General features: G+C 43.1%; 2 protein-coding genes across 2 annotated transcripts; both read right to left on the bottom strand.

Moving 5' to 3' along the window:
• Positions 1-261: 261 nt before the first annotated feature.
• Positions 262-8,778, bottom strand: snapc1b (small nuclear RNA activating complex, polypeptide 1b). The gene is made up of 10 exons (XM_017683386.2): positions 8,532-8,778; positions 7,697-7,856; positions 7,479-7,619; positions 4,303-4,413; positions 3,092-3,244; positions 2,373-2,435; positions 2,101-2,163; positions 1,559-1,691; positions 1,408-1,479; positions 262-1,301 (listed from the first exon to the last, which is right to left on the bottom strand). Exons 1-10 carry the CDS (start codon positions 8,660-8,662, stop codon positions 1,246-1,248), a joined length of 1,083 nt encoding a protein of 360 aa, XP_017538875.1. The 5' UTR covers positions 8,663-8,778; the 3' UTR covers positions 262-1,245.
• Positions 8,779-13,413: 4,635 nt separating this feature from the next.
• LOC119263504 lies at positions 13,414-15,105 on the bottom strand. The gene is made up of 3 exons (XM_037538708.1): positions 14,014-15,105; positions 13,762-13,840; positions 13,414-13,574 (listed from the first exon to the last, which is right to left on the bottom strand). The coding sequence occupies exons 1-3, from the start codon at positions 14,608-14,610 to the stop codon at positions 13,447-13,449; spliced, it is 804 nt and encodes a 267-aa protein (XP_037394605.1). The 5' UTR covers positions 14,611-15,105; the 3' UTR covers positions 13,414-13,446.
• Positions 15,106-17,121: the final 2,016 nt, after the last annotated feature.

Genomic DNA, 17,121 nt, shown 5'->3' on the forward strand with positions numbered 1-17,121 from the left:
AAACGTTTATTTAAACGTTTTCGTCACAGACGAAAATACAGTTTGTTTCCAGTTTCACAAATCGTACACATTTCCATCGAAATCTATTCCAACGGTTTTGGAGAAAACAACCCCCCACATTAAAAACAGCCCCCAAATTAAACGGGCTATATTCATGACTGCAGCTCTCTGAGATATGTAAATGACTTGAGTGTGAGTGGGCGGGGCTAAACGGACGCAGGCCGAACATGTGGATGTATGTACCAAAGAGACAAAGAGACATTTCGACAGAATCTTTTATCTTTTTATCTAGAAAACAGCATTTTTGTCACACAATCAGCATCATTAACTTTTTACAGCAGCATTTTCACAACATAAAAAGGTAAAAACAAATTAAAAACAACATAAAAGGTGAAAAGGTGTCAAAACATCTATTATTTGTAATTATACATATAAAATATATATCATTTAAAAAGAACCTTGTTTAAAAGACCTACGTTAATTATCACATTAACAAACTTGTGTTAGTCTATGGAACTGAATGGACAGAGTCGTTCTGATTTAAACATCGCATGCTAGGGTAATTGTTAGCTTTCTCCTCGAGACATAGAAGGGCTACTTGCACTGCTAAAGCCCCTAATGGTGCATAAATCCATCACAGAGTTTGAACTCACTCACTCATGTTTAGCAGGCCAAGGATTCACCATAAGGGGGAGCTATCAACACATAACTGGTTCTTTGTGCTTTGTAAGAGTGGTGCCTTCTCCTTGAGACATAGAAGGGCTACTTGCACTGCTAAAGCCCCTAATGGTGCATCACAGAGTTTGAACTCACTCACTCATGTTTAGCAGGCCAAGGATTCGCCACAAAGGGGGAGCTATCAACACATACCTGGTTCTTTGTAAGAGTGGTGCCTTCTCTTCGAGACATAGAAGGGCTTATTGCACTGCTAAAATCCCCCAAGGATACATAAATCCATCACTTAGAACTTGAACGCATCAACTTTTCACAGATTCCACTATTTTTCTTTACACAGTCGAGTTTCCAATATGGGCCGGTCAACAACTACAGCTTCATTGCTCAGTGGACCACAACTACAGATGCAGCAGCTGGAAATCAGGTTGAACTGCTGCACCTTTAAACGACACACAAATGAGAGGAAGGAGACTTCAGCGCTCTCCATTAGGTCTACTTGCTTTGTAGTAGCTTCTTAATGATCTGTCCACTCAGGTGGGACCTGTTAAAAGCTCGTCCAGTCTTCTCTGTTCAGTGTTCATCACTCTCTTGCTCTGATTCCCAGTTGAATCGCCTTTTCTTTTTCTCTAAAACAGAGAAAAATGAAAGACACATTGTCAAAGACAACCGAACAGAAGCATGATCGACTGAAGCTAATCCCACACTCTGCGTGGCCCTCTGGGACGTGATTACCTTCAGTCTTCTCGCCCAGCGTAGTCAGGCACCACAGCCGGGTCACGCCCATCAGCTCTTTGTTCAGGTTTCCTATTGGACAGAAAAAAGCTGCCACTCAGTATCACTGGCTCATCTGAATGAGAGAGAGGTTAAAGGGCAGGGAACCTACCGTGGCTCATGAAGCGTAGCTCGGTGCGCTCTTTGAGGGACAGGACTTTCTTATAGTTTGACACTTCACCCGTTGTAGTCTCTGTGGCTGCTGAGGTCAATTCTACTTGTCTGTGACGGCGAGACTTGGAAGCCTGATTCACAACCACAGACGATATTACAAGTCAGGAAATCTTCCATCTGATACTTCGTTACCCCCTTTCACCCTGTGTTTCAGAGGTCAGGACCCCCATGGACCCTCACATAGCAGGTATGTGAGGGGACGTGGTGGTGGTGTTTTAGCGTGTGTTGTGCTGGTCTGAGTGGATCAGACACAGCAGTGCTGCTGAGTTTTAAAGGAGAACCCTACGCTGAACATTTGTGATATTTTAAACATCTGGGATTTTTACATAAATTGTTATGGACGTATGGTTATATGTATGGTTATGCAAAACAATAATAAGGGTCCATCACACCACTGAGTAACAAACACATCAACACCACACAGGCGTTAACACTGACTCATGTTTGCTGTTTGTCTCAGCATGCGTTTGGACAACATACCTCTGCAGCCTGTCCGTACGACCTGGATTTGATGGACTGCAGCAGCTGTGCTCTCTGAGAGCTCTGCTGGACAGAAACGTTCAGAGTTACAGCACAAACAGACACAGTCTGTCAGTCAATTACAATCACACAAACTGCACGTCCACAACAGCGGCGAACTTTTATCAGAATTGAATGGGGCCCAAATATACGTGACAGTTATAAGGGGTCCAAACAGAAAATGACAGTGAGAGTAAGACATAAAGGCTGTAAGTAAAGAAAAATCACAGCACCTCTTGACATGAAGTTCCTTCTCCTGCACCTACGTCGCTCTTGCCACCCTGACTGTCAAACTCCTACACAGACAGACAGAGACAGACAGACAAACACAAATAAGTGCACCCCCCTGATTAGAGTTGTGCTTAATGATTTCCTAAAGCCGCGGTTACACCACACGACTCTAAAGCACAATCGAGTGCATCTAAAAGACTTCATGTAGATGAAGAATGTGTTGTGTATGTTTCTACATAGAACCAGTTTCAAAAAGATTCTCTATAGAAACATATACAACACATTCTCCAGCACTATGAAGAACCGTTGCAACATGCGAAGATCCATTTAAGCACAAAACGGTTCTATACAGAATACATGGTTCTAAATATAACCTTTGCCTTTCCTAAAAACCCTTTCAACCCATTCACTGAGGACTCGCTTGCGGGTGCGCTCTGGCGTTCTGCAGTCATGTTCAGTCGTTGATATAACAGGGGAAATAGGAAGTGGCAGGGCTCCTCATTAACCAGTTCTGGTAGATCATTGCTCTGTTGCAATGCATTGTGGACTGTAAGTGTGGTGAATTTTCTCCAATTTGTTTTCATACACCAGAATAGCGGCCTCCCTAAACAGCGCAGTACACAGTGAAGAGGGAAAAAGAAAAACCTGTAAATATGTAGCAATAAAGCAGCAGCAAGTCTTTCAGGCCTCTTTCTCCATCATTCACTCACTCAACACTTACGGCCTGGTTCTGCTGCCAGCTATAGTAGCTGAGCACAGCGCTGTGTAGTTTGGGCACCAGGTTCTGTTTGATGAGGCTGAGACCAGACGTGTCCGGCAGCGGTGAAACTGCTTGCTTCAACTTTTCGTAGTGCTCATGCACGTTAGCCAGTTCCTGTAATTCATACATACATAAGCAAATATGATCATTATTACGTTTATTTGTTATTACTTTACTATGTGAAAAGAGGGTGTAGTTGTACTGCTGTATGACGGTTTGGCCTGTCACAGTCATTAAATCTAGTCATTAAACCCAATCATCAAACAAACAAACGTTACTTACGGCTGCACTATAAAGGTATTATTACCAATCACTAAAAATAATAATAATAATAATAAATGCTACTTACCGCTGCCTTATAAAGGTGTTATTACTAATCATTAAATAAACAAACGTTACTCACCACCACCTTGTAAAAGTATTATTACCACGTATCAAATAAACTTACCACGGCCCTATAAAAGGTGTTATTACCCATCCAATGAATAAACATAACTCACTCGTCAAATAAATAAACACTACTCAGTTATTAAATTAACAGGTATCACTCACTACAGCCTTATAAAGGTGTTACAGCACCAAACAGAAGTTATAACTTTTGTTGTTGTCTTAGGACCCGTCACTCAATCTCAAAGCCTTTTCTGCTTTCTTTTATTTACGTGCATTTGCATCAAACTGATTAAAACTCAACTGACATTCTGTTTGCTGTGGCAATCAAATGACTGTGAGATCTAACAATTAATCATTTAGCCAACTCCAATGACTGCAGTCTGCAGGTTCTATAATGACTGGGACAGGCCTAACGAAGGTGAGATTAATCAATCAGGAGCGTCCGATCTAATACAAATCTTCTACAGGTGGTGCTGTTTGCTTGGTCATTCATGTTCAAGTGATGAAGGGGTGAAAAATCTAATTACTACAGTTTTCCCTGTATGGTGAAGCCAAGACACGTTCAGCGTAGAAACTGTGTCAAACGGATTAAAGACGGCTGCTACATCGGTTTTAGCTACGCAACACACTTATATCCATGTTTATAGATAACAGTGTCATACAGAGTCTGAGACCAGGAGCAGGTCTGCTTGAGATCGATGAGGTTTGAGGCAGCTGTGTGATGATTTAGGTATGCAGTCTGACCAGTGCTACAATAGCTTTACATCTCTGATCTGCCTCACCTCCAGCATGTCTGCGCTGATGAGCTCCTGCGGACGGGACGGCCGATCGACGAACGCATCGCACAGCTTTCGACCCTTCTCCCCTCGTTTCCTCTTCAGGTTAAAGAACAGCTGCACCCAAAACACATGGCGATGTAGGAAACATGCAGAACTCTGCCACTGACCACCTAATGATGCTAATGATTACAACGAGTACAGCAGGCTAGACTAATGGGCAGATATAGGTGACCACAGTGTACCCAGTGATCCAACAGGAACTAGCACCTCAGCAAGAACTGAGAGAAGGATAGAGAGAAAGGACAACGTTATGAGAATCATGGGCCAATGCCAACATCTAATATTTTACCTGTACGCAAGTCAATACATCGATAGTGTTGCAGATACATGAACATCTATGAAATGCAGAAAGTGGGACTACATCTACTTAAATAGTCAGTCGTGGGCTGGAGGTTAGGGAACTGGCCCTGTGACCGGAAGGTCACCGGTTCGATCCCCTGCACAGGGGGACACATGGACATTCCATGACTGAGGTGTCCTTGAGCAAGACACCTAACCCCCAGTTGCTCCCCAGGTGCCGTGGATAGGGCTGCCCACCGCTCCGGGCAAGTGTGCTCACTGCCCCTAGTGTGTATGTGGTGTTTAACTTCACGGATGGGTTAAATGTGGAGGTGGAATTTCCCCGTTTGTGGGATTTAAAAAGTATCACTTAACCTTAATAAGCATTATGGAGGAAATTCATACACTGAGATCTAGAAATGCAGTACCATAAATTAAACACTGATGTTTCAGCGTATTATAGCCCAGGGGTACAACACGCACGTCCTCAAATGACCGTCTGAAATATTGGTCAAATCTAATCGTCAGTCTGGGACCATCGCTGTTTTTATTTAAGCAATTATCTGCCAATACTGACACGATTCTGATACTGCGATGCATTTTTCACAGGCTCTAACCAGAAAACCTTCAGCATAGAGCTGCTTTTTTTAAAAGCGTGAAAACTTCAAAATCACAGATTAGATAAGATCATGTTCGTCAACCCAACCCCTGCATTGTTAAAGCATAACGGCCGTAGTTTCAAATTCTTGACGTATATTCATGTATTTCACACGTTTATTCACTGTAATTCAGCAAGCGCCAGGCTCAGAACGAAACCTTGCATCTCAAAAAAGGGAACTTTACAGAAGAAGGTCTGAATTTTCAAGGCAAGTGTAAAAACGTTTTATCTTGTGCCATTTTATCCATTTGTCATGCAAACGTACACAGCTGGCGTTTTCAAAGTTTGTTAAAAATATAAAAAAGACAAAAACGATGAAATGTTTTGTTCCGACAGCAACAAGTAAGATTTGAGTGAACAGGTTTTCAGTTCAATTCTATGTGCAGGGAAATGCATTACATTCCATTCACGGCATTTTGGCTGACGCTCTTATCCAGAGCGACTTACAATTTGATCATTTTACACAGGGAGGCCAAGGCGGTGTTAGGAGTCTTGCCCAAGGACCCTTATTGGTATAGTGTAGGGGGCTTGCCCTGCTGGGGGATTGAACCCCAGTCTACAGCGTAGAAGGCAGCGGTATTAACCACTACACTAACCAACCACCACTGAAATTATTGTCTTTACTGCCACTGATTTCACAGGACACTGCACACAGTCCCAGTCCAGCTCTGTTCTTGTTATTATTCAGTGCACTATCTGTTCGAGTGTGCGATCTATATTCTTTCTGTGCAATAATTCTTAAGATGTGCCATATTATATAACTCTAAGCTACCCAAGGAATGTGCCAAACCTAACTGCTACCTCACTTGTCTATTGCCTGTTTAGAATATATAGTTTTATAGTCCTTTTTCTTTATATTTAAGATTTTTGCACTTTATATAAATCTGCACTTTATATATTTAAGCCTCATGTTTAATTGTTTTGTGTGTAAAGTGCCGTTGGATTGCTCCTCAATTTCACTGTACACTGTGCAATGACAAAGGCATCTTATCTGTGGAGTATATACACCACCCTGAACACTGAAGGGTCCCTTTAACTCATAACATAACTCACGTCATAAAGATTAATTTCAAATGTCATTTTTAATACCAGTATAAAAGTAAAAGATAAAAACTGTCCACACAATAATCCTCACTGTGTATCACTGCCACGTGTGCAGTGAGTCAGGACAGGAGCTGAGAATCTACCACGGAGCACTGAGACTCTTACAAACAGCAGTGAAGCTGCTCCAACTAAATATACTATTACTGCACGGCACCACCTTAAAAACTGTACATGATACAGCAGTCGTTTAACGGAGAACCGTTTAGCAAATGTTGCAACTTAAAGTTTAAGGCTGAATATCGGCGGATTAGCAGGTTAGACCCAGCTGCTTATTAAGCAGAACCGGGTCCTTAAGGACGGACAAGTCCGATATCCTCTCGTACTTCATACACACGAAGTTTCTGACTGTAAATGTACTTTTACTCGTGGGACTGAGCATTTCTCTTTCTCCATGCTGCTCCCCCTTCTGCTGTGCTGTGGCTGTTTACACGATCTGTTCAGAGGCGAGACCGTATCACGTGATCAGAGAGTGACAGCGTAGTGGGAGTCTGTGAGTTTAGAGCTGCTCTGTGTCTCGGGAATCTCTGGTGCAGCCGCAGCCTGACTGACCGCCCGTTTTCCAAGAGCTGTGTCCCAGTTCGGGGGCTGCATCACAGCAGCGCAACTAGGCTGTCCTATTTCAAAGATTCCTCCATATGAGGCTGAGAAACGTGTCTTTTCCATGGCAACGAAGGATCCAACCGGCGGATCCATCGCCAGCCAACATATCCCGAGGTTCATTGAGTGCATTTGAGAACACGGCGGCGTCGGCAGAAGACCGAATGGCTATCCACATATCTCCCATAAATGAAAAATAAACAAGTACAATCAAAGTTTCTGGCTTCATCTTTAAAGAACTGTAAAAGAGGCGGTTTCGTGGTGCAGCGGTAAGAGCAGGAGCAGCGGTAGAGCAGACCATCTCGTTTCGGTTCAGCCTTCGCAGGTCTACGCGGCCTTCAGAGGTCCGCATCCTTCGAAGGATGCAGCCCCTGAATTGGGACACAGCTAAAGTGTTTGTGATAGCATTGTGTCTAATATCGCCGTATTCCAGATTACAGGCACAAGTCCAATCGAAATCGGAAACGGTGATTAAACTTACGATGTCTGGCATGGCGGTGAAGTAGAAGGCTTTTTCCGACAGGAGTTTTCTCAGGATATACACCACGTCGTAGTGCTGGGCATTAACGGCGTCCTGCTGAAATCTGATCAGCTCACCCCAGTCCTTCAGAGCCAGGCGAATCTGCACCAGAGACAAACACACAATCACAGCAGGAGGCAGAGGCCCACAAACCGGAGAGGAAGAGCAAAGCCTCGTACCTTCTCTTTGGGAGCGGTGAACTGGGTGTTGTAGAGGCCATAAAGAAGGTAAAGGCCTCCTACTCGGATCTGGAAGGTGTACGGCGGGAAGAGGTACGGAGACACAACAGACAGAGCCAAGCGCGCGAAGGCCCTCGTCTCACTGCGCTCCATCTGACCGCTGCAAAGAGACGCAGGAGTGGACAAACGACGTTTCACTTACAAGCAAAGGTCACTTACAGTGTCCACTTCAAGGCTTTGCTATTGTTATAAAGTATTGTCAGCATTTCTAGAACACGAGCCGTTCAGAACTAAATACTAACCACTACCGCACATTTAAGGTGGAACGGAAAAATTGGGACAAGTCGCTTGTAACTAACGTAACTAACATTACTACACCATTTAAGGTGGAACGGAAAAATTGGGACAAGTAGCTGACCCCGGAATGTAACTAACGTTACTACACCATTTAAGGTGGAATGGAAAAATTGGGACAAGTAGCTGACCCCGGAATGTAACCGCTACACCATTTAAGGTGGAACGGAAAAATTGGGACAAGTAGCTGACCCCGGAATGTAACTAACGTTATTATACCATTTAAGGTGGAACGGAAAAATTGGGACAAGTAACTGACCCCGGAATGTAACTTAACTTCTACACCATTTAAGGTGGAACGGAGAAAATCGAACAAGTAGCTGACCCCGGAATGTAACTTAACTTCTACACCATTTAAGGTGGAACGGAGAAAATCGAACAAGTAGCTGGCGAACAGGAAGCTAACTTCAGCCTCCAACACAATATTAGATGTTGGGACACTACATGAGATGTTTCATAAGCGGAAAACACGTTTTCTTACTAAAATATGCTGGAGAAGTTCATTTGTCTCCAGATGGTGCTGAACTCCTCGTAGCGCACCGAGTCGGATGCCTGAAACGTGCCGAGGATCCGCTCACAGTCCTTCTGCACAGCCCGCCGGTAGTGCTCCATGACCCCGACACAGCCCCTCAAACAGAAGCCCTGCAGTTCATCACAGAGCGACAAACAGCGACAAACACAGACATCACCGCGTCTCCTCCTGTCGCTGAGTACTTCTCCCTGACCGGTTCACATGCTACACTGCCACCTGCTGGTCTGGCGGTACGAACGACCACAGCGGCCGCCCAGAAGCTGTCGCGATACGATACCATTACGATTTACCTTTCGATATTATGGCGATATTTCTAATCTCGCACGCTTAAAAAGATCTCCACAGGTTCTTTAGCAAAGGCAGTAATGGAACCATTTCATGCTTAAATAGTTCTTCAGATTGACGAACAATGCGCCGTATATGATTCTATACAGAACGTTGTTGATGATGGTTCTATATAGCACCAAAAGGGTTCTTCTGTTGTTCCAAGCTTGACATCGTAACAACAGCACTGCCCTTTTTGGTGCTACATACAACCAGTTTCAAAAAGGCTCTATACGGAACCATATACAACACATTCTCTATCAACACGAACGACAATTTCACTATGCAAAGAACCACTTAAGCATGAAATGGTTCTATGTAGAAGTGATGGTTCTAAATATTACTACTGCTTTTTTGAAAGAACCCTTGAACAAACGTATCTTACCCTGACCTCCCAGTCAGAGCTGACCCACAATGAGCTCTATTTGATGTACATGATCAAAAGAATTCTAATTTAAAAAGGCAAATCATTTTGACGTCACCGTTGAAGTGTAATACTGAGTAAAATATCAGCCCTTCCACCTTAAAACACCGTCCCGTGTCTCTGTTCTCCACATTGACTGTGAGTTGCGTAGTGACGAGTTATTGAGACACTGACATTTTTTGTTGGGGTAACGTTACCAAACACTGCTGTCGGCATTAATTTCAATAAATTGCTTGAGATGAGGAAATCACCACTGCATGCATACACATGTGGTTGGTGTAGTGTAGTGGGTAACACCTCTGCCTTCTATGCTGTAGACTGGGGTACAATCCCCACCTGGGTAAGCACCCTACACTATACCAATGAGAGACCTTGGGCAAGACTCCTAACAGCACCTTCGCCTACCTAGGATAAGAGCATGAGCCAAATACCATAAATGTAAAATGCATGCTTCTAATTAAACGCCCTACTTTCATGATATAACATCACTGTAGCGTGAATTTTTCACGTTTTCCATAAACTTCACCCGAAAGCCAAATATCCCTAACTTTTTGTGAGTAGCGTATGCATATCAGATAGAGAGGATGTCCGGGGGTCAGGATGTCTATAACTAATGTTTAAAAACCTGCACGTAACATACCTCAGACCCTTTTTATAATTACTCTGATTAAACAAATCACTAATAAGAGCTTATTGGTCATAATTGCTCTGTGGACGAGTTTGTGTGGTCAGCAGGGAAAAATCACAGTGCATCTGACAATAAAGGAAGACTTGTGCGTTTTATATATAGTGATATAAACCATGACATCTGACTGAAAGCATCGATTCTCCTCAGTTTAACTCTGGCCAAGGTGGATGCGCATGTGGTGAGACTCCTCTGGGGGCAGAAATGAACAAGTTTAAGGATCAATCGCCAAATTCTCAGACCAGCTGTCTGGAGAGACGCTCAGTTTGGTCGAATTAAAACCACCATTGAAGCTTTTCTCAGGGTTAATATGCCACATTCTCCTGTTTTATGGTGCTTAAACATCACACAATGAATACATTTGGAAAATGCACAAACGTATTAGGGCTGCAGTGATTCGACTAAAATCGACAGTCAAACTAATTGTTAACTTATTCGGTGGTGGATTAGTTGGTGACGTCATTACGAGTCTTTCTCTTTCTCGCGCTCACTAGGAACGTTTTGACACTACTGCTCACCGGAGAGTTAACAAAAGCGCGATGGCAGCCTCAAAAAACAAAATCCTCAGAAGTGTGGCAGCGTTTCAAGACGAACTCAGATAAAAAGGTTGTCAGTTGTGTTATTTGTAAAACCACCCTTAGCTGGCGTGGGAGCACATCCTCCTCATTGCAGCGGCTGAGGAGGATGCAGAAGATTGATCTCGGTTAGATAGTTGTGCTGAAAGCTGCTCCACAGGTCATCTCAGCATGGTCCACTGCACTTGTTTTTAAAATTCATTTGGCTCATCTAGATGTTGTTTTCTACACTTCAGATGTTGACTTTTTTAATAAAGTCAACAACGCTGCACTGTAGAATGGTGCACCACTGTTCCTGTCACCTAAAACACCCTGTAGGTTTTCTGTCACGTGGGGTTCCTGCTTTGCAGTTCTGGTCAGCATATAAGTTGCTCTATCTGAGAGTTTTCTAGGCCTTAGAGGTCTTACCTTGACTTTGACCGCCACTTCTTAAGGACATTTCGGAAAGTGGAAATTGCAACTGGAAGTTCTTTGACATCTTTTTAGCCTTCCGTTGCTTCGTATGCATTCATTTAAGCTGTAGTTCAGATCGTTCGCCAGCATATAGATCAGAGAATTTCTTATGACCATTCTTGACCTGGCTTCCCAGTGAGTTCAATTTTTCAGAAAAAAAAATTCCATACAGCTGTAGTGCTTTGGAAAGGTGTGTAATTAGTAGGGATGCCTATAAAAAGCCTTATTAATGCCCACTGTTTCAGAATGGGATGTCCAACAATCTTATATGGGTGCAATGTATAGGTGTTCACAGACCTTTGGCCATATAGTGTAAATGACCTGTTGAGCAAACATAGAGGGTTACCGTTAAAATGAAATGTTTACACAAAATCGCACAAATTTAACTGTTAAAAGAACAAGTTTGTCACAAACATGCGCCACTTTTCCATCAGCTCCATCATCTTCTCTGCAGGGGAATATCTGATCTCAGAGGAGAGCGAGACAGGAGCACGGAGAGACGCTGACCTTACGCTGTTTCAGTAAAGACCTGTGACTGTAGAATTTAGACAGGCTGCAGAACGCACAGAGCACAGACTGCACCGCGTCCATTTAACATTTCCATTTAGACCGAGTTTTTTATTTACCTGATTAAAGGAAAACTATCATATTATCATTATTTTGCTGATACTTTTCACATCCTTGATTTAAACATATTTTGGAGTTTTATTCATCTTTTGTTTTAGCATGAAAGTGAATTTCTTAATAAGATATTCATCTTTATTGTCTTCATTGTAACTTAATAAACTGCATATAACAACATAAAGCTCAAAAGCTCGTAGGTGCGAGTTATTTTGTAATTTAGTGATTAATAATCCAATCGGTTATGTATTTCAATAATCAATAGATTATTTGACTATGAAATTAATCATTTGCTGCAGCTCTTATACATATGAAGAAGGTCTTGCGACAGTTCATGACAAGATTAGATTCATTGGTTTACTCAATTAATGAGAGTAAATTTAGCTGCATAAATAAATAAATAAACACACACACAAAGTACTGAGCTGTCAAGGGCATTTATTTATACGAGCAGGATATTCTGGGCTTTTCTCCAAATTCAAAGACAAATTTGGAAATGCTAAATAAATAGTGTATTTTTAATTGCCAACATGGGTGTGCTTTATTTAAGACATAATTCTTATTCTAATACAAAATGTGTATTTAAATCAAGATTTTATGAGTATGATAGCTGGAAAAGTGAATATGTGAAGGTAAAGTGCTTTCAATAGTATTTTTAATACTAAAAATTAAGCAATAATTGCAACTGCATTTCCTCATCGTCGCTCCAACTCTGCCAAAAAGAAAATGTATTTGCAATCCTGTTTATAATTGCATTTTGACTACTAACGAGGCTCTCCTGTCAATCAAACACTGTGGGTGGGACATCAAGAGGGACTGTTTAGTGTGGGGCGTATCTTAAGAGGACCTGAGGAATAAACTTCTCAACCAGGCCGAGGAGAATTCTCTCCAAAACGATAGTCTGTTGTTTCCTGTGATTCTTAACCGATTAGGAGAGCCTGTGTCTGTTACAAACACCAATGTTGGTGACCTCATGACCGGTTTCAGGGCTGTCAGAGGAGCCGGACCTGAATAGGGTCTCTCAGCAGATTCCTCGCCCATGTCTCCATAACAGAATCTGAGGTGCTCCTACAAGCCTGAGAAGGACCAGGTCTACTTCCAAGGCATTTTCTTAGGCCAACTTCATGAAAGCATGTGGGCTCATCAGTAATGAGAGGTGTCAACTGGTTTGTGGCAGAAGGTCGTTGAAACTGATGCTGATGTCTGATTTATCAGATGTGCTCAGCAAACTGAAAACTTCAGTCATTTTCCTTCGCACACCTCTGAACAGACGAAACTGAGCGAACAAACGCACAGAATCAGAAGTGATGTCCTCTGATTTGTGTAAACTCCCTAAAAACCCCTGAAAGGCAGTGCAAACATATCTTCCGATGTCAGAGGCTGAAGAGTTCAGATGCTTCATTAACATTGATGAAGATCTTATGAACAGCACATCTGAATCAGCAGACGTTGCACTTGGCATGTTCATGGGTTCCTCTGCAGGGAGCGGCACTACAAATTTCCAAAGAGCATCATGGAATAAATGCTTGGATAGAACATGGAAGGAGTCTGATGTGAGTTCCTCCGGGACCAGTGCTCCTCTGACAGTCCTGCGAGCCGCTGGTCTCAGTGTCACTTACATTGGTGCTTGAGCAGCCAGTGTGAGGGTGAATATGAATGTCTTTAATACTGCACTCTCAAATGGGAAATGCAGCTCTCAATACACAACTGATTTAGCATTCTCAAATTTTACATGAAAAAAGTGCAGAATATACTGTCTTAAATAAACGTGCAGAGGAGGGTTTAAGATGGTTGGGTCATGCAACTGAGGGGGTTCGGCAGAGCTTTGCCGACGGACGAGAAGATCCTGGACAAGCACTTGCGCGCCTTCTTGAAGGGGGTCAACAAATCCTTTGATTCTGTCTGCAAAGCTGCAAAAGATGAAAAACATCAATCAGAACCAACAACTGAAACCTGCTTTATACACTGCACTGCATTAAGACACAAAGATGTGATATTACGAGTCAAACCTGTGCATAAATTTATAAAACACTGTCATGACTGTGTCCACTTAGAAAGAATAACCTGCCCTCTGTGTGTTTTGTTTCAGGTACTTACACTCTTGAAGATTTTCTGGGGAGGAGTTTGGTGGATGGTCAGCAGACAGCAGGCCAGCAGGACACACGTTGTTTAATTTCTTGAAGAAAAAACATTTCATAAAAAAAAGATCAGCATTTAAGACAAAATCAGCAATTAAAAAACACCACACAGTCTTAAAGCTTAACACAATCACTGATCATGTAAATCAATCATATGAATAGGATTCATGTGACATAATTCAGTTATTATTATCTAAAGGTTTTTACTTACCCTAAAGCCAAAGCTGAACACAGGAGCCTTCTTACAGACATTAGAGCAGAATCCATGACGTCCCTTCTTCAGAACCACAGGGTCTGGATTCATAACAGGGCTGTCATTTTGTGGGCTGGAGCTGGAACAGGAAGACGAACCCTCCTGGCTGGAGATGATAAAATTCTGCAATGTCTCTTTCACAACATCACTGGCAATCCACTTTAAGTGTGACGGTGATGCAAGGTCCATTACAGAAATGTCCTGAATTCCCTCCGAGTCCTTTCGTTCGGGCGTCACTAGCAACGTGAGAGGATCGTCCTTGTTGCCAGAGACAGAACCAGTTGAAGGCAGTGATTGCACCACTAGATCTGCAAGAGCCTTTGTGAAGTGGCTCACTGCATTGGTGGAAACACACTGAAACCCAGTTGAGTTTCTGCTCTGGCTTTCAAAACTTGCACTGGTGCCTTGCATGTCTTGGTCAGGAGATGTAACATTAGGAAGTGCTGGGTTTTGGCTCAGACAGTGCAGGAGCAAACTCTTCACAGACTCCTCTACAAAAAGGTAGACCAGAGCTAAAGAACCTGAATAGGGTCTCTCAGCAGATTCCTCACCCATGTCTCCATAACAGAATCTGAGGTGCTCCTACAAGCCTGAGAAGGACCAGGTCTACTTCCAAGGCATTTTCTTAGGCCAACTTCATGAAAGCATGTGGGCTCATCAGTAATGAGAGGTGTCAGCTGGTTTGTGGCAGAAGGTGGTTGAAACTGATGCTGGGTGATCTCTTCAGCAGCAGAACTTGGCTTCTTAAAAATGACACCATTCTCTTGGTTGGAGGATCTCTCTGACACAGCTGATGAACATATACCATCAGGTTTACTCTGAGGTGTTGTTGACCTGGTTGATTTGGTCCACACTGTATATTTCTCAGTTTCGTTTGTTGTGCTGCTGATGTCTGATTTATCAGATGTGCTTAGCAAACTGAAAACTTCAGTCACTTTCCTTCGCACACCTCTGAACAGACGAAGCTGAGCGAACAAACGCACAGAATCAGAAGTGATGTCCTCCGATTTGTGTAAACTCCCTAAAAACCCCTGAAAGGCAGTGCAAACATAGCTTCCGATTTCAGAGGCTGAAAAGTTCAGACGCTTCATTAACGTTGATGAAGATCTTATGAACAGCACATCTGAATCAGCAGACGTTGCACTTGGCATGTTCATGGGTTCCTCTGCAGGGAGCGGCACTACAAATTTCCAAAGAGCATCATGGACTAAATGCTTGGATAGAACACGGAAGGAGTCTGATGTGAGTTTCTGGATGCTCTCTTTTGAAAGAACATCTGAGACTTCACTGCAGTACAAGTCCACAATTTTAGAGATGATCTCATCTGTGCATGAATCCAGACGGACTTTGTGCTCATTCCACACATACTGAGCTTCATATACTTGGGCGTCATCCTGAGGAGGCTTTTGTCTGATTCCACTTGCAGTGATTTCACTTTTTAGATCACTCATATCAGACGAGAGAGGAATGCTTTTAATGCTACGGCCAGAGTCTAAAGCATCAACAACTCTCTCTACAACAGTAACAACAGAACATTCTATATCTGATGGACTGAGGACAGGTGTTTTGTCTGTGGCATCAACAACTGTAGTTGCAGGGGCAGCATTGTCTGAATCTGTTGAGCTTACAGACAAGACGGGTGTAGCCGATGTTCCTCGAGTGGAAGCCAAAGAACACTGGCTGAGTTCATCCCATGCAATCTTTGGAGCAGCTCTCTGGAGAGCGATATGACCCACTTTCTGAACTGCCTCATTCACGATGCCTTTCGTTTTAACTGTTATCATTCTGATTGAAGTTTGTCTGGAGGCAGAGCTGCTGATCTTACTGACCTTGTCTTCCTCATCACTGCCATGACCACTTGGAAAGGTTGAGAGTAAACCCATAGAATGGCTGATTTGAGGCAATGTAGATGTGCTTGGTTTTGGCAGGAGGAGTTCACTCTTATACAACTCCACAATCTTCACAATGACCTCATCTGTACAAGTATCAAGATCAACCTTGAACCTTGGAGATGTTAGCGTTTCAAGCTCTGCTCCTTTTGCGGGCTCAACCTGTGCTGAGAATGACTCTCGGAGCCCCAGAAAAAATCCAAAAACCTTCTTGTGCACTCCTCTGTAAATGCTGCGAGAAGCAGAGCGGAAACTCTTTTGCAGTGGAGTTGATGAACGATACCTCTGTAGACGGTTCAAAAACATTTCCGTCATATCTGCAGCTGTAGAACTGGCTTTGGTGCACAAAGAAGAGGCTGCAGCTGATGGCCTCTCAGTAATGCCCGGCTGGAGATCAGTTAGACTGAAAGCCTCAGATGACTGTGTGGACACTGAGGTGGAAAATTCTCCTCCTGTTTTTAGAAGGACATCTTTGACAGTTTGTGTTGCTTTACTTCCAAACTCAGCACTGAAAAGTCTTTGAGCAGAATGAATGGAAGAAGCAGCATGAGGTAAAGAACTTGCTTTGAGGGCAGAGTCTAAGTTAAAGAATGACCTGTCCATACGGTCTCCTAGATCTCTGCTGGATGAAGCTCTCTTGGATGATGAACTGCTTGCTTTCACAAGTTCTTCCAAACCTTGAATAATTCCATGGATTGCCTCACACTCGTCATCTCCAGCTGGAACATGGCTCTGAGATTCAGATTCAGCCGAGTGATAAAGCTGCACAATCTCACCAATAATATTGTTTGTGCATGTTATTGTGAGATCATCCAACTGGGAAACAGTGTGATCTTTAGAACGCTGCAGATCAGAGACTGGAGCCTCCTGAACTGAAGCAGCTGTTTGTTCGTCACGTTTTAGAGATGTGAAAAGAGCCTGAACATAGCCACGCACCCTTCTGAACAAGGAGGTTGAAGGAACCCTCCCCTCCGAAATGTCTGATCTGTTCAGGGTATGTGTGGATGCTTCAAGTGACCTTATTATTGCTTCAGAGTCACTTTGGCTGTCAATCACACTTGATTCTACAAGTTTGTCCAAGGCCTTAACAACTGTTTCTGCAATGTTAACGGCAGCATCGTGTATCTCTTTGGATGATCCTGTAGAAGTTGAAGTTGAGCATCGATCACTCCTGACA

This window comes from Pygocentrus nattereri, chromosome 5 (genome assembly GCF_015220715.1).
Source record: "Pygocentrus nattereri isolate fPygNat1 chromosome 5, fPygNat1.pri, whole genome shotgun sequence".
In the NCBI taxonomy this organism is placed as follows: Eukaryota; Metazoa; Chordata; class Actinopteri; order Characiformes; family Serrasalmidae; genus Pygocentrus; species Pygocentrus nattereri.